The 16,573-nt window shown below is 55.7% G+C and overlaps 6 protein-coding genes across 6 annotated transcripts; 3 read left to right on the forward strand and 3 right to left on the reverse strand.

Moving 5' to 3' along the window:
* Positions 1–754: 754 nt before the first annotated feature.
* J7T55_004173 (uncharacterized protein) lies at positions 755–1,555 on the forward strand (the record flags this gene model as incomplete). The annotated part of the gene is made up of 2 exons (XM_053144858.1): positions 755–1,095; positions 1,156–1,555. 2 exons carry the CDS (start codon positions 755–757, stop codon positions 1,553–1,555), a joined length of 741 nt encoding a protein of 246 aa, XP_052992673.1.
* Positions 1,556–4,105: 2,550 nt separating this feature from the next.
* On the reverse strand, positions 4,106–5,796 carry J7T55_004174 (mmonium transporter mep1; the record flags this gene model as incomplete). Its single annotated transcript, XM_053144859.1, has 3 exons — positions 4,106–4,311; positions 4,380–5,636; positions 5,727–5,796. 3 exons carry the CDS (start codon positions 5,794–5,796, stop codon positions 4,106–4,108), a joined length of 1,533 nt encoding a protein of 510 aa, XP_052992674.1.
* A 3,114-nt stretch (positions 5,797–8,910) lies between these two features.
* Positions 8,911–9,609, reverse strand: J7T55_004175 (uncharacterized protein; the record flags this gene model as incomplete). Its single annotated transcript, XM_053144860.1, has 2 exons — positions 8,911–9,329; positions 9,420–9,609. The coding sequence occupies 2 exons, from the start codon at positions 9,607–9,609 to the stop codon at positions 8,911–8,913; spliced, it is 609 nt and encodes a 202-aa protein (XP_052992675.1).
* A 1,872-nt stretch (positions 9,610–11,481) lies between these two features.
* J7T55_004176 (cid phosphatase) lies at positions 11,482–13,546 on the forward strand (the record flags this gene model as incomplete). Its single annotated transcript, XM_053144861.1, has 5 exons — positions 11,482–12,523; positions 12,584–12,672; positions 12,757–12,829; positions 12,915–12,958; positions 13,016–13,546. 5 exons carry the CDS (start codon positions 11,482–11,484, stop codon positions 13,544–13,546), a joined length of 1,779 nt encoding a protein of 592 aa, XP_052992676.1.
* Positions 13,547–14,227: 681 nt separating this feature from the next.
* Positions 14,228–14,652, forward strand: J7T55_004177 (uncharacterized protein; the record flags this gene model as incomplete). The annotated part of the gene is made up of 2 exons (XM_053144862.1): positions 14,228–14,498; positions 14,621–14,652. 2 exons carry the CDS (start codon positions 14,228–14,230, stop codon positions 14,650–14,652), a joined length of 303 nt encoding a protein of 100 aa, XP_052992677.1.
* Positions 14,653–14,903: 251 nt separating this feature from the next.
* On the reverse strand, positions 14,904–15,344 carry J7T55_004178 (transcription factor pcc1; the record flags this gene model as incomplete). Its single annotated transcript, XM_053144863.1, has 2 exons — positions 14,904–15,228; positions 15,307–15,344. 2 exons carry the CDS (start codon positions 15,342–15,344, stop codon positions 14,904–14,906), a joined length of 363 nt encoding a protein of 120 aa, XP_052992678.1.
* Between the last annotated feature and the right edge of the window lie 1,229 nt (positions 15,345–16,573).

Consider the following 16,573-nt stretch of genomic DNA (forward strand, 5'->3'; position numbering starts at 1 on the left):
AACTGCGCATGATCGTTGGCATTATTTTTATACTTTTCGCAGGAGATGCTCAGCCCTGTTCCAGACGGCGACGGACCTGGGGACTTAGTCAAGCCCATTGTGCTGCACGGGGATCCTGTCTGCAAACAGCAGCGGATGAACATGCTGACTCGGACTTGGCGTTTCCTGATCTGCCAAACAAAAGATTTGGAGAAACACAGCAACAGGGGAACAGGTAGTATTGTCGCTATTGCTGCCGCTCGGTAGTCGACGACGTTGTGCGAGACTAACGCCGGCAGTGTTAACAGGAAACGGGCATGAAACAAGCATGTTCCTTTTCGTATGTCAGGCGGCATCAAATCGAATCAGCACCACGTAGATGGGCAGCCTTTTCCCATCAATCGGGGCATGCGGCTCCGGGGCAGTGAGCGGATTGGTGGGCCTCAATTAATTTGCCTTCGCTCTGCTTGAAACACGCCTTCAGTACCCATGTGGATGCCGTCGAGTCGGGTCCAGCCGAACCACCATGCTCAGGGGCCCGGTACGTGTGGAGATCCCGTAGAGAATATAACCTCGCGGGGACGATGATCATGATGCATTTCTTGAACGCCTTGCTTCCTCTTCAGCTCTGTCTCTTTACTCATCTACAATTCCTTCGTTTCTAAGCCCTGGTGCTACTGACCTTCATTCATTCGAATCCAAAGTCAATATTTACACAACCACCTGCATATATATATATATATATATATAAACAAACCCTTCAACGACAGTCAATATGAAGTTCACTGCTGAAATCGCCGCTATCGTGCTGGCCGCGACCTCGGCCATGGCCGCTCCCTCCGCCAAGCGGTCGACCCAGATCTCCTGCGACTCGTTCGGCTCGTACACGGCCGGCCAGTACACCATCTACCACAACAACTGGGGCGCGGCGCAGGCCACCTCGGGATCCCAGTGCACCTCCTTCGATAGCATCAGCGGGACCACCGTCGCCTGGGAGACCAACTGGACCTGGGAGGGTGGCTCCTCCTCTGTCAAGTCCTACTCCAACGCCGCCCTGGAGAAGGTCAACAAGCAGCTGAGCGCCGTCAGCTCTATTCCTTCCAGCTGGAAGTGGACGTGAGTTTTCCCAGCAAGCCAGCACAGCGACGAATAAACGTGGACTAACAATGGGCACAGCTACTCCAACACAGACATCGTCGCGGACGTCTCGTACGACCTGTGGCTCGCGCCCACCGAGGGCGGCACCAACTCGTACGAGATCATGGTCTGGCTGGCGGCCTACGGCGGCGCGGGCCCGATCTCGTCGACGGGCTCGACCATCGCGACGCCGACCATCGGGTCCAACACGTTCAAGCTGTACTCGGGCCCCAACGGCGACACGACCGTCTACTCGTTCGTGGCGGACTCGCCCATCGAGGACTTCTCGGGCGACATGATGGACTTCCTCAACTACCTCGTCAAGAACGAGGGCGTCTCCGACAGCAACTGGATCACCAGCCTGCAGGCCGGCACCGAGCCCTTCACCGGCTCTGAGACCGTCTTCAAGACCACTGCCTACTCCCTCACCGTCGCTTAGATTTTTTGAGTGATGCGTTGATGCAGCGTGGCCTCCTCCTTTTTCTGATTCCGATGTATATAGTGAGATCAAAGAATGGAGATACAAATCCCGTCCAAAAGAAATTGGTTTAATGCATATTTGATTCTGTGATGTGTGAATGATGTGCACTAAGGCGAATATCGATACAGAAATTGCAGCCAAAAACAGGCAGTGTCAAGATTATCGGAGGTTAAACGTGATTAAGCGGCTCAAAATCGTGGCTCGCTTAGCTGCCGCAAAGCAGTGCAACGCTGGCATGTTGCTCAGATTGTATGCGCCCCAAGCCCGACGCAGAAGCATACGATTGACTGTTCATGTATGATATTTGCAAAAAAATTGAAAGTCCGAGAGGAGTATAAGAAGAGCTCCCAGCAATGTCCCTGCCTTGCTCGAATTGTTTGCCCATCTGGCTGTCGATGATGCCAAGATAGTGCTGCTCGAGTTGGTGCAGTCCAGTTGTCGAGGCACTCGCATTGTGCGATCACAGTAGCATCTTGCTTTTTTGGCTTCTGTCGCTTCAGCTGTGGGTTGTTACCTCGTTCAAACGGGGTTGTTGCTCTGAGATCTGCTGCGAGAACCTCGGGCACACAGCAACTGAACACGAGCAGGAGACGATCCTCCACTCACTCCGATGCCCGGACGTCGACGCAGTCACGAGCGCCAATTTACATGCCTTTTGGGCATGAATGACAATGCTGCACCTATCGTCAGGTCTAGACCTGGAGACGGGGCGAGCCAGCCCACTGGGACCGCCAAGCCGGGACCCCCACAGATTTCACGATGCTCCAGCTGGTGTTGGTTGTTCGTGACGAGAGTGGGTGAGGGGTGGGCCATGAGGCATTATGGGGGGCGTGAGCGCATCAACCCGCCCGTCCGTCAAGCCTTGCCCAGCAATTAGGGTCGACGCAAGACCTACCAGCCCTCCGGGACGGAGTGGTTGCATGTCCAACGAAAGATAGCAAAATCATGGGGCTGCAGGTATAATTCTGAGTGCTCACGTCTGGGCATGCACGATGCGTGTCCTGTGGCCCCCAACCAGATATCCGTGGTGAGGCTGGACGCCGCGTGCGTGGGAGGCGACACGGATATCCATGCCTCGTCCCGACAGCTGAGTGCCAGGCAGTTTATGCAAATGAGCTGCGTGGAGGTCGGAGTGGTTTGAGGGCATTAAGTCTGCTCCCCTTATCTTTGCTGCCCAGGCGCGAGACGGAGGGCTGAGGTAGGCTAACAGTAGCTGGTGCCCGCCCAACTGGTGGAGTAGATAAGAAATTCCCCCAGATGTGTGGTTGATGATGTGGCGACGGACCGAAGAGACTGCATTACCGGCGCAGTGGATCTCAAGATGCAGGTAATTGCTCGGACTGTGACGAGACGGCCGCCTGCATCTGGCCCCAGACTCTGGGGTGTGTTGCATGCCGCTTCCGCGTGCCCGCCCCCGTGGGGAGTCGGACTCGTTGCCTCTCTCCACCAGACAAGCATGCGCCCACGATAGTTGAGTGTGATCTCATACTGAGAGACCGTGGACACATCCACAGCAAACATAACATGTCCCGTCACATTACATCCTGCGCCGTTTGATGATGACACACGCATCACGACCGGCCCCTTGCCCCAAGTCAAACCATGTGCTGATCGCTCGATGGCGACTGAAGACTGTCGCAGAAGATAATAATAATAGTATCGCCGAGCACGATGACGATCAGTATGCCGAGGAACCAGCAATCAGAAGCCGTGAACCGCCCGCCAACATGGCGCACACTAGTCGACCGCCGACCGGTCCCTGCTTGTGTGCAGGGTTATGCTCCCGAGATAAGAGAATTTGAAAATCCTTGGCATCCCGTAATTGTCCAGTATAATCGTGCAGGTTCGTTGTCGATGGGGTCTGGGTGGTTGGGGCTTGGGCCTGACTGGCTGTCGTCTATTTGCTCGATTGCGATGAATACGGCAGTTTCGAAGCTGGTCTTGGTACGCGTCGTGTGCAATTGTGGCACGCCAGATAGTCTTGTGCAAATGAGTAGGCCATCGAGGAGGGGGAATGGTGTTTAGCCGGTCACCCCTTTATTGTGGCGCCTGGCGGACGACTCAAACCACAGCACCCCTTGGCCTAATCGGTCTCGGTGAACAACGGGATCTTGCGCTTACTGATTTCATCTGGCAAGCTAGGACACAATCCAGGGTGCGCGGTCATCACAAAATCCAGAACCGGGCTTCAGTAGTAATGGTAAAGTGGGTATATTGAAGACAAGCGAGACATAGGCCAGTCTGAACCAGCAATAACGTAGCAAGTGGTTCTTCGAGAATGGTCGACACGCTCAGTGAAAGAAGCCAACGAGCCTGAAAGCACAAGAACCACTCGACTTTTTGTGACCAAACCGACTACGTCCATGAAAAACAACCCCTCACGCCAGTGCCAGTAGTACCATCCCATGTTGTCTCTATCCAAAAGCACGCTGCTCGAACCGGAGTGACCAATCTTCGAATATCATGATATATTAAAGCCGAGGAAAGTAAATAACGTGAGGTGCCTCACTACGTCCTTTCGTTGTTGGACCTGTCTGAAGACCCGGTCGCCCGCTTCTCCGCATCTTCGCTGCCCCTGGAAGCGTTGCCGTTCGCCAATTGTTGGTGTTCCTCGATACCGTGCTGGGGAACCAAGCCGACGCCGTCGATGCGTTGCTCCTGTTGGGCAGGGGTCCAGGCAAGGAAGTCTCGGCGGACCTCGACGTAGTCGTAAGCTGTGGGTAAGGGTGGTTAGCACGAAAAAAATTCTTCACATGAGTTTCGGAAGGGAATAGAGACATACCGAACTCGCCGTGCTGGTCGTCGTCCATACCGAGCAACTCAGCCTCCTCGCTAGCCCGCAGCTTCAGGCCGGGAATGAGATCGATGATCTTGGCAATGATGGCGGACACGACAAAGGCGTAGCCTGAGCATGCACAGATGTACGCAATCTGGATGTACAGCTGCTTGTAGTTGTGGTCCAACCAGCCGCCCGTGATGACGCCAGTGTTAACACCGTCCAGACCGATGATGTATCCTGCGCCGAAGAGCGCGTTGAAGATGAGGCCGACGATACCGCCGATACCGTGCTCAGCGAACACATCGAGGGAGTCGTCGATGCCAACCAAAAACTTGATCTTGGTGCCAAAGTTGCAGCAGATACCAGTGACCACTCCAAGAACAATGGACGCCCACGGGGGGATGAAACCAGACGCAGGGGTGGCGGCCACGAGACCAGAGATGGTGCCGGAGCACCAACCGACGAGGGACCACTTCTTGGCCAGGCGGAAATCGAGAAGGCACCAGGTCATGGCTGCGAACATGGCGGTCAGGCAAGAGTTCCAGCAAGCCATCGTGGCGCGGAGGTTGGCACCGAACGCAGAACCTCCGTTGAAGCCGAGCCAGCCGAACCAGAGGAGAATGGTGCCCAGGAGGATCAGGGAAATGTTGTGTGGGCGGAAGTTGAGCATCATCTTCTCGTTTCGTCGTCCGAGGACCCACGAGTAGGCAAGTGCCGACATGCCCGAGCCGATCTCGACGGGACCGCCGCCGGCGTAGTCGAGGACGCCGTAGTTGAAGGCCCAGCCGTTGATGTTCCAAACCCAGCAGGCGATCGGGCAGTAGACGAGCGTGGCCCAGAAGAAGGTGAAGACCATGGCAGGAAGGACTCGGCCGCGCTCAGCGGTGGCACCAACGACGAGGGCAGCGGTGACAGCGCAGAACTGCATCTGGTAGAAGGAGTACAGGAGCTCGGGGATCAGGGGTGAGCCCGGCGAGGGCGTGGCGAGGGTGTTCATGAGACCGAAATGGTGCAGGTCGCCGATGAAGCCGTTGGTGGCAACGGAGCTGAAGGCGAGCGAGTAACCCCAAAAGTACCATTGGAAGACGATGACTGAAAAGGACATCATGACGACCCAGATCATCGAGAGCGCGGATTTTCTTCGAGCGAGGCCGGAGTAGAGGAATGCGATTCCAGGCATCATGATCAACACCATACACGAGGCCACGATGATGAAGGCCTGGTCACCGGATTGATACCATTGGTTCAGGTTCTCGGTGGCTGGAATAAGTGTCAGATACCACTGCCACTCCCACCAGCTCTTTACAGCAACAGCATTGCTGGGTCTCGGGAGGGTCCTAAGCTACATACCAGAATCACCACCGGTCTCCGCGTTGGTGCCATTGAAGACGGCCGGCGCTCCGATCCATGAGTAAGACATGGTGTTGAGACGTATGGAGCTTCGTAGCGAAGCTTAAGGTACTACCACTCTGTCGTGAGGAGGTCGGAAAGTGTGAGTGGTGGAGGTGAGGAGGGGAGGTTAGAAGCGATGTAAGCTTCCCCTTATGGAACAGACGGGTGCCGCTACTCAAGCTGTCGAAGTGTAACGACGTACGACAGGAGGACACTCGCCAGATTTCAGGAAGAGGATGAAAGTCAAGGAGGCGCCAAGGCAAGTGGAACGCGGGATAAGAGTAGTAATATATGAAAGCTAACAATATGGACCGGGCATGCGCTCTTGGTGATCTCGGTGGAGAGCAGTGGGCCAAGACGACCAAAGATGCGTGGGCGACTAACACAGGGGCCCCTGGTCTCGACGTCGATGCAGGTGTTGAGGCTTGATCTAGAAAGGCGTGAGGAAGAAAAGCCCCCGGGTTCTTTTCTGGGGGCACAAACCAGCCCCAGCTAGTCCTTGGAGATTAGCCCGAGAAGCCGGGTCTTCCAGCCTACCAAATGGACTGGTTCGACCGTCGATTGGGGCGAGTTTTCCGGGTCGGCGTTGGCGACTCAGACCTGGGTTGTGCGAGAGGCTAGAAGCTTTGCTGAACGGACCGTTCTGTGTGCAGACCACCCTGCTCGACGGTTTTGGGTGTGCTGTCTTTCTGCTTTCGACGGCCCGTATACAACAGTCCTTTGTGCCCATGTAAGCTGCGCAGTGGGATCCTGCTGCGGCTAGTGCCCGAGGGGACTACACTAGAGAGTAAATAGGAGAAGAATCCAATTGTCAAGGTGCTGACAGTGGCGTCGGAAACGTCGTCTCCCAGTCAGTCGGATTACCCTGTCAGATGCTGCCACTCGTGGGGTTTTAGCCAGGAGCCCTGAAGCCATGCAGGAGAAGACCTGAGAGCCTTAGCAGGGCGCCATATAGGGGATGTGGCTAAAAGTGACGGCGACGTTATCGAGGGTACCCCACGCGGTGTCCATCCCGCGGAAAGTGGATTTGGTGAAGGCATCAGCTCATGGCTACAGTGATACGACGCCCTGCAGTTGTCGCGTGCCTGGCTGGCCGACAGCCGTCGATCTGCTAGCCAGAAGGCGGTTCTTCGGCTTGTGGCTGGATCGGTGCTGTCCTGACTTTAGGCTCTGTACTCTCACTGTGCAGGACCTGTCCACTTCCTTCCCGCGCACGCACAGAGAGCTGTGCTCGGGCAGCCTTACCGCGAGCTAGCATACACACTACTTGCGACGGCCGGCGCTGTTCCGTGTGGGTTGGCGCTGTGATCCGTCCAGCCCTTCACTCAGCCTTCAGCTGCCTTGGTGGCTCGACTGTCGCAACGCTCGTTCCGTAGTCGGCGGTCCAGGCACATCTGCAGTCGAACGGAAAGGCTCCAACGCCCTGCATCCGTTGGCATCTGATCGTAGGGGAAACCTGCAGGCTGACAAGGGGGGTGGGGGGTCTCAAACGAGAGAATGGCGAACCGTGGGGAGACTGTTCTTTCTGACTATGCAGTACTCCAGACCCCTGCAGACGTCAAAGTCCCGAGTCTGCTTCTGCCCCCCTTTGACAGCTTTTCTTAGCGGTCGTTCAGCCTCGAGGAGATGAGCAAAAGCAAGAGGTCTGTCCATCATGCAACGTGTTTGTTCTATCCGAAGCATTGCTGGGTCAATTGGGGGTTGACATGCAGGACGCGAGAGCAGAGACGAAAAGAAAAGATGCATCAACAAGACTCGAGGCGTGTGGGGGCTCGGCGACAGGGGTGCTTTCTGCCGGATCGGGCAAGGCGAGGTCGAGGACGAGGTCGGGTGCAAAGATCGGATGCCCATCGGCCACGGCCACGATGGATCGCCTCCCAGGTTGTCGATGTTTTGAGTCCTAAAGGATGCCACGCCAGTCGATGACTTGCGTAGAGTTTGCTCTAGCGGTAGCAATTCAGATTGACCTCAGTAGAGTTGTGTGTATGGTCGATCGGTCTGTGCCCGGGTGAAGGCTTCGGAGGGCGGGCTCACGGAACACACAGCTTGGGCACTTTGCTTCTTGGACAGCAGCGTGGCACTACGGTACGGTACATTGACATTGACATTGACACTGACAGGTTTTGTCCCATACCTCCCATGGCTGCTCAACATCTCGGGACGGCTCCGACAGCGGTCAGCAGCCATCAACTGTCACTTGGGCTGCGGCTTCATTTCCTCTCAGGCCGTCCGTCTGTCCGTCTCTTCCCGAGAAGTCTGGAGAGACGGAGACGTGGAACCAGATGGTCTACGTTAAAACAAGAACAAACATACCCATGTGCCATGCCGTGCCATGCTATGCCATGCATGAGAGCACTCATTTTCAAGGGTCCAGACGTCCCGTCCGCGTCCACATCCACGTCCACGTCCACTCCCATGAACGTCTCGGTCTGCCCCGGGTCCTAAAAATGGGGACAGGGCTGAATCCGTTACCAAATCGTTTGTCCTAGCTGTTAGCAAGAGCCTTTGAGCCTCACCCAAAAGCATACCCACATTGTTTTTATCATATCTCCGGTCGTATCTATAACATAGTATCCAGAAATGGTCCGCCGCAGCACATCACCACTATCAGACAGCCTGACAGGCGACAGGCCAGCAGGCAGATCAATCAATGAGCATGTTCGCCCAATTTCCATGTCAAACAGATCAGTCATGCAGCACCCGCGTTGCACTCGCCTTCGCCTCCCCATCTCCGATACCCGGCATTTACCCAGCAGTGCAAAATTGTAAATTTCTTCACGCACCCATGCTGATTCGACCTGCCCCCCGGCCAAGAAGCTCTCATGCTCGCATCCAAGAGGCTTGGCAAACTATCTGAGAGTCTCAGAATAGGCCATGGGCGAATACCACAGTGCCGTGAGCAACTTTTTAAGGTTGCTGTCGGGCCTCATGTCCAGCACCCAAGACGGGGCGAATGGCCTGATCAGTGGGTGAGACCAGACGGGCGCCCGTCCTGGCCCTGCTTCAGACCCGGGTCAGGGCTGAAAAAAAAGCATACCGTCGTCATCCCTCCCTCTCATGCACCCCAGCTTTGTCGCTCACCATCCCCGATTTCAAATTCCGTCAGGCAGGAGGGATAAAGAAACCCAGCGTCCCACTCCCACTACCGACTAGACACTGCCATGGTACAGATGTGGAAATGGGCCCCGGTCAAGTCGAAACAAGCTCTCGGGCTAATTGCAGAGGCGGGCCTTTGCCAAGAGATAAGAAGGACAGCGCCGAAGTCCAATGAGATGCCGTTAGATTTCTCAATGCCGTCTGTCACTCGCTTCAGGGGGCCCGGCCGGATTTGGCATGGGGCCATGGGCCACGGCCATGGCATGGGATGGGCAGACGGGCTGGGCGGCCACTCGGGGGGCCGGCACACGTGATGACGACGGGGGATCCTCGAGTTCTTGTCAACGTCACCCCGAACTTCCAAATTGACATTTCCGCGCGCAGATCGCTGATCGCTGATCTCCACGGGACTGGCTTTCGGCTCGAGCTTGATCGAGGGGTCCATGTTCCGTTGCTCGATGCTCGCTGTGCCACCGTGTGCGAGGAGGAGCCGAACAGACTTCTCAGTCAACACTCACAAACACAGAGCTGTGCTTCTTTTCAGTGGAATCTCACCTGTGAAGCTGCATCGCGGTTCGTCGATCTGGATATCATCAACACGTATGAGCTGCCCAGCTGGGCTGCTGGAACAGAAACTCGAAGCCATCTGTTGATTATCGTGCAGCTTCTCCCCCGAGAAATTGACCAGGATGGAGACCATATCAACTGTCCAAGTCCATGTCTTTGACACCTGAGGGCATCCCATCTCGAATTCTGGCCTGCGCCGAGATTCTGGTAAATCCAGGCCTGATCCTTAGTATGGTGGTCCCGAAGCAGAATTACTAAGGCTACGGGCAGGCGTGCACGTAGTAATTGCATCGCCCCGGTCCCCTACTACCCCGTCCTCCCTCTGCGTGTACATACATGTGCTCCTTTGCCTTGACAGAACCGCCCCTGAATAGATGTGACTGCATTCATGGGTTGATGCATCCTGAATGGACACCGAGCCCGCATGAGGCAGGTAAAAAACATTGCAGCTTGCGGAACCACCACAATTGGCTCGGCTGGCAGTTGTGATCTCTGCGACTTTACTTCTTCTTGCAGCAGCAACCAACTCACTGCTACCCGCCCGTTGACAAATTGTGTAAGGCGATTGGTCAATTCAATTCCATGATCTTGCTCAGTTGGAGTTGACAAATATCAAATTGTTTCGCTCGTATGCCGCCTGGGACCCAAAGTGGAAGCTGGAGAATTGGTCTTGCCATCATAGACGGATGACTTGCTTCTGATTCGGACGTTGGCAGTCTGCCGAGTAACCTTGATATGTTTCCGGGCGGATCAGGACCTGCCATTGTCTACAAATCATCTCGTCTGCGTGTTTGACGCTGGAACTCGTTGGCCCCAGTGAAATGAAAGGAGTACACGAAGTGTCTATGTCTTTGCTGCGTGCCTCCTGTCTCGTCAAAACACATGTTGCCAGGCCGTCTTCACGAGGTTCCTGACGTACACCATAAGACTTCGATCACTATGCCAGGTCAGCCCAGAACGGCCACTGAGGCCTCACTGTCTCTGTCGGAGGCACAGGAAATGGATTCCTTCCCGTTCTCAGTCACTCTACCACGCTGAAGACGCAGACAACCCAGAGTCCGAGAAATGCACTCAGATGACAAGCCGATCTACTCCCTTTGAAACTCTTGATGATCTGCCATGGCCCTCATTCTCAGGGTTCGCCCTGCAGAGCTCGGCGCTCTGTCGGCCCAGCTCTTCTTTGGCATCTTTACACTTGCAACCGGAAAAAAAAAGCACCCCTTCATAAATCGCCTAGGCACCATGGTCCGAGACAGAGTCTGCAGGTACGACTCTGCAAGACATGCAGTTTGCTTTTTCGCCGTAGTCACTCTGCAGGTCCGCCGCACAGCGTGTATCCGGCAGGGCGGTGGGACAAGCACGCAGGCCAAGCTGCTCGTCTTCAACTGTCAGCCTAAAGGCAGGGCGCACTTGTGCCACGGAGCTGCAATTGTACCGGACATCACCGTGGGACCACCGCGTTGAGACCGGGTAATATGCCGTTCCGTCTCGGGACCATGCCGTGAACGCTGTGCCGTCCCCTAAAAAGATCTCCTGTCGCTGCTCGCTAGCAGCCCAGAGACGCAGTTGAAGGAATCCAGGCTCTCAGTGGTCTGTAAATTGGATCTGATATAATAAGACCACGCTGGAAGAATAGAGTGTCTGATCCTCTCATCTCTTACAACATATCAAGAGTGACGAGCCGTCGTCTAGAGAGACTGTGGTCATGGTCGATGAACAATAGCCGCTGTCCTTCCGGACATGGTGCGCAGCCCCTTCTTGAACAAGTGGGACCTCATAAAAGAGATCCGCTTGTCGTGCGGAATCTGAGCATGCCATTATGCATAGCGCAAATCCTACGCATTCCTGAGATGTTGGTGGTTGTGTGGGGACTGGGGACCCAACAGAGGCTGAAGTAAATATAGCAACGAGCGGCCCGTGCGCTCGGGAGCTCCCTATGACACATCTCCACATGCATCTCCAACTCAACGAGCCCTGTGTAACGACGTCCATGTGAGGACCACAACTCACTCTGCCTATTGACCGTTCTGTCCTCAACTCGACGTTGAAGATGCGGCCTGCACCCCTGAAGCTGAAGGCCAAGGAGGCCCAGGGCTACCAGCTAGTCCAGGGACGAGAAGACTATGGCGAGGACGGGACTGAGACGCCCCTCGAGCAGCCCCCAGCATATCAACCCGACCCTCCCAGCCGCCTGCGCAATATCAACCTCAGGGCGGTCCTCATCACCGTCATCTCCACCCTCCTAGTCATCGTGGCCCTGAACCTCGCAATCAATCCCGGCGTCTTCGGGTTCCGCCCCCACCACGGTTCGGATTGTGACTGCTCAAAACCGACTCCCAAGGTCCCTCAGTACTTCCAGACGTCCCCCGAACTATGGGCTGGACCAACAGCGACTGGGGCTCCGGCCTTCCTGGCTCAGACGTGGACCATGAACCCCACCGCAACCTATGTGCCCAACCAGCCGCTGCAGACGGCCATCCCCATTGAGGGCATGACGTCCAAGAATGAGAGCATCTTCCAGATGATGGGCTTCTTGTCGCCCTACCACCCGTCGCCCGGCTTTGGAGTCAACGAGTACCCTCTGCCGGCAGGGGCCGACATCATCCAGGTCCAGATGCTGTCGCGCCACGGCTCGCGTTACCCAACGGGCGGGACGGGCTCCAACGTGGTCACGTTTGGCGACCGGATAGCAGCGGCAAGGAAGACCGGGTCCGGCTTCAAGGCCTCCGGGCCGCTCGAGTTCCTCAACGACTGGAGCTATGCCCTCGGCGCCGAGATCCTGGTACCCAAGGGCAGGCAGGAGCTGTTTGACTCGGGCATCCTGCACTCGTACATGTACTCCTCGCTGTACAACCCCAACAGCAGGATCATCGTGCGGACCACCACGCAGGACAGGATGTTGAAGTCGGCCGAGTACTTTGTGGCCGGATTCTTTGGGCTGGAGTGGACAAGGAACGCGACCATCGAGGTCATTATCGAGGAGAAGGGGTTCAATAACTCGCTGGCGGGTTATAAGAACTGCCCGAACGCGGACAATGATCACGGTGGCAGAAATGCCACGATTGAGTGGGTGCAGAATTATCTGCAAAAGGGTAAGACTCTCTTTTTTTGTATGTCTTACAGATTTGATTGCGAGACTGACTTGTTTGCAGCGACTGCTCGCCTCAGCAGCATGATCCAAGGGTACGACTGGACTATTGAAGATACATACGCGGCACAGAACATGTGCCCGTACGAAACGGTGAGTGTCCTTGAGGCGCATGCATAAAGCCTTTTCACCACCCAGCGACGGCTTATTCACAGACACTGACATATGTCTACCCAGGTGGCCTACGGCTTCAGTCGCTTCTGCGACCTCTTCAATTATGAAGAATGGATCCATTTCAGCTATTCAGTCGGTGCGTGCTCCCAGAGAATATGTACAATCGAATGGTCGTATTCCACTCGACCAGCATTCACTTGTTTACTAATTGGGAAAAATAGACCTCTTCTTCTCAGGGGACAGCGGTTTCCAATCAAAGACAGGTGTAAGTGATATGAGGTGAAACATCCAGATGCACACAAAACTGACATACCACTTACAGCGAGCCGTTGGAATCGGATACCAGCAAGAAGTGATGGCCAGGCTGCGAAACCACACCTTGGGCTACTCGGGCTCCCAGATCAACACCACCCTCGACAGCAGCACCGAGACCTTCCCATTGAACCAGTCCCTCTACCTGGACTTCAGCCACGACACAAACATTGTCTCCGTGCTCGCCGCGATGGGGCTGACGCAATTCCAAGACGACCCGCCCCTGTCGCCCAAAGCCTACCCTGGCCAGCACAACTTCACTGTGTCGCACCTGACGCCGTTTGGCGCTCGGCTGGACATGGAGGTCATCAAGGCGCCCAAGCCCGTCAAGGCGGACAGGACCGGCTACGTCGAGGGCGAGGGCACGGGCGAGACGAAGTACATCCACTTCGTACTGAATCAGCGGACGATACCGCTGGGATGGAGCTTCCCCGAGTGCGACGCCAGCAGAGTCGACGGGTGGTGTGAGCTGGAGACGTTCTTAAAGGTGCAGGATGAGATGCCGAAGCTGGCGAATTTCGAGGAGACGTGCTTCGGCTGAGCCGAGGTGATTGAGTAGGCGCGCGTGTGTGTACACAATTGTACTCTTAGCATCTGAAGCACGGCAAGGCGTTTGTTTCACATCAGATTGACGGTCTCTGTTTTGTTTGTCCAGAACAGGATATAGATATGGGCAGGGTTTATTCACTAGGCATACTGCATATCAGGATAGAATGGATGACTGCCCTTTCCCCGTAAGATTATTTTTGCCTTGTTGCGGACAAAAAAAAGTACCGAGTATGGCGGCGGGCCAGTCGACCTGGAGACGATCCTCCAACCTCAACAGGCGAGCTCAGCGGTGACAGAAGCAACCTCGAGAGACGAGTTGACTTTCATCTCAGAGCCCCTAGCCTCTAAGGTGTGACTTGGCCAGCATCCTCCCGCGAGGACCACCTCAGCTCTGTAGGATGATTACTTCCTACTTGAAGGTACGCAGTGACACATAAAGACAGACTATTGTTCTCTCATCTGCTCTAGCTACCTTGTCTTAACGTTCGGACCCCAACAGCTACCCCGCAAACGAGGTCGGATAGAGCATGCTGATTAATTAAGCTTATGAGTATATATAAACCGGGAAGAGCAGTTTCATAGTCTCGACAAGTTAGCTTCGGGCTCTGACTACGAGACAACTCCAAATTCACCACAAGACACTCGCAGACTTATTCACCAAGTTGTCATCACTATGCCTTCCGGCCACGCCAAAGCCACCGTCGGCGACACCGTGCTCGCCGAGACAGACACGTGGGAGGAGGTCGAGGGGAATGTGTACTTCCCACCGGCGTCTGTCAAGACCGACTACTTGTCCAAGACGGATCACTCGACCCACTGCCCCTGGAAGGGGGATGCGAGCTATTACAGCATCCATGCGGACGGCCAGAAGCTAGAGAATGCAGCTTGGTACTACCCGCAGACGAAGGAGAAGGCCGAGCACATCCGCAACCACGTGGCTTTCTGTGAGTTGAAATGTTTTACTCGCTGGTTCATGGCCCAAATTCTGGGGCGGGGTGAAGAACATCATCCGGGCGCGGTCAGGTGCAGCAAGAGTTCTGGAGACCCGCTGACCTTTCTGCATCAGACAAGAGCAAGGTGACGGTCACGAAGTCTTGATTTTTGTGGGCAGCGCTTCATGGGGGGCCTGCTAGGGCTGGTGGGGCGTGTTGAGCATCCTGACTGTCACGACTCCTTCGCGTGACAGGGGTTCGCGGTGCTGCGCCTGAGGGAATGGAAAGGTTCTGACAGGGCCTATTCTTAAACTCAGAAGTGCAAAGACAAGGCTTTCTATTCCAGTTTCTCAAACAATCCTCTCGGGGTGGAGCCGCGAATATGTGACGTGACGTGGTTGTGTGGGGTGTTGTGAATCACCGGAACGGCCCAGCTTGCGGTTCGATCGGTCTGGACTCGAGCACATCGGCATCGAGCCTCTCCATGACCTCCAGGATGAGCGACAGGCTGTCCATGAAAGAGTTGACAGAGACCCGCAGCATCCGGTTTGTGGTGGCCTTGTAGTTCACCCTCATGACGTTTTGTCCCGTGACATCATCATCATTGCCATCAGCACCACCGCCAGACGCGTTGACGGTAGAGAACTCTCGGCGCACCAGGGGTGACAGCTCCTTGTCGACGGTTATGGCCTTGATTGCGATCGCGGACAGCCGGGCGGTCGGGAAGGGCACGTCGATCTGCCTGTGGGCACACGCGCACAAACAGGCGTTCTCTCAGCGAAGGAATCCTCGGTCTGACAGGAGAGTCATGCCTACTTACAGCGAGCAGGGGAAGTCTGGGTCGGCCTGAGCGGTCATCTTTGTGTGTGGGGAAAAGGGAAAAGGCCGATAGTAAAAGCTCTTTCTCTGGGACGTTCGGCTGGAATGGGCGTAAGCCTCTGCCCGCGGGAGGATTCCAATTGAGCGTGGTCTTATTATTATGTGCGCGCAGGCGACGATCTGGCGGGGGAGCTCCGGTCGAAAGCTGTGAGCTCTGCAGCCCCAACCTCGGGGCCGATAAGATAAGGAGACCAAGCGCCCATTCTGCAGCCATTGTACACCAGACACTGGACACTTGACACTTGACACGGGCTGTCGGGCACGACGGGGGGCCCAGACGTGTGGGGCCAGACGAACCTTGGAAGGAGGCTCATGCTCAGGCATGGGACTCAGCTGGGCGGGTCCCGGGGGCTTGGAAAACGGGCCTGGCCTGCACGCCGCAGACCTGCAGGCTGCTGCAGTGCTTGCAGCGAAGTGCAGTGCAGTGCAGTGCCCTCAGGGTGCGTTGGCTGGCAGGCTGGCCCGTCTGTGGTCCGTCCGTGGTCCGCCTGGTCCCGTCCCGAGGTGGTTCTGGTTGCTTGGACGACAGCAAGCGACCACCTAAAAAAGGACCCTTGATGGGATCCCCAGCACGACAGGGGCCGCCATTGGCCTGCAGTCGAGGCAACGGGGCCCAGCTCCAGGCAATAACAAACCAGCTCTCTATTATCGTGCAACACAAGGGCCATGACAACATCCATTTCCGTTTCTCTGCCACCTGCACACACAGCTCACACACACCGCTGGCAAAACTCATATTTACGCTGTTGCCCAGCTTCATCCTGCGGGTCATTGTCTTTTTCCTTCTCTCAAGCATCAATTCTGAAGTTCCTCTGCTCCTCCATCCCAAATATCCCCAATCCCAATCTCAGTCTCAGTCTGCGACTTGATCGTCTTTGCTTCTCTGCATAGCGCGCTTGCTAGCTCCTCGCTCCCAGCCTCCTTGTTGCCTCTCCCCCTCACCACCACCTCACCACCTCACCTTGCCATCCTGAGCCTTCACCTTGGGACGTAAATACTGGCTACTTACCTTTTGTTCTGCGCCGCAATCCAACACACATACATTGTTTTGCAATTGAGCCATATGCGCACGTGCACTCTCGCGTCTTGATATTCTTTTTGAGTACAGGACTGCATCCCGCCCAACAGGCGCTGCACTCTGCGACACTCACTGCAACTGCAATTGCAATCGCAATTGCATCTGCATCTGCATCTGCACCTGGCTCTTT

This window comes from Diaporthe amygdali (genome assembly GCF_026229845.1).
Source record: "Diaporthe amygdali strain CAA958 chromosome Unknown NODE_18_length_871485_cov_64_394520, whole genome shotgun sequence".
Classification (NCBI taxonomy): domain Eukaryota; kingdom Fungi; phylum Ascomycota; class Sordariomycetes; order Diaporthales; family Diaporthaceae; genus Diaporthe; species Diaporthe amygdali.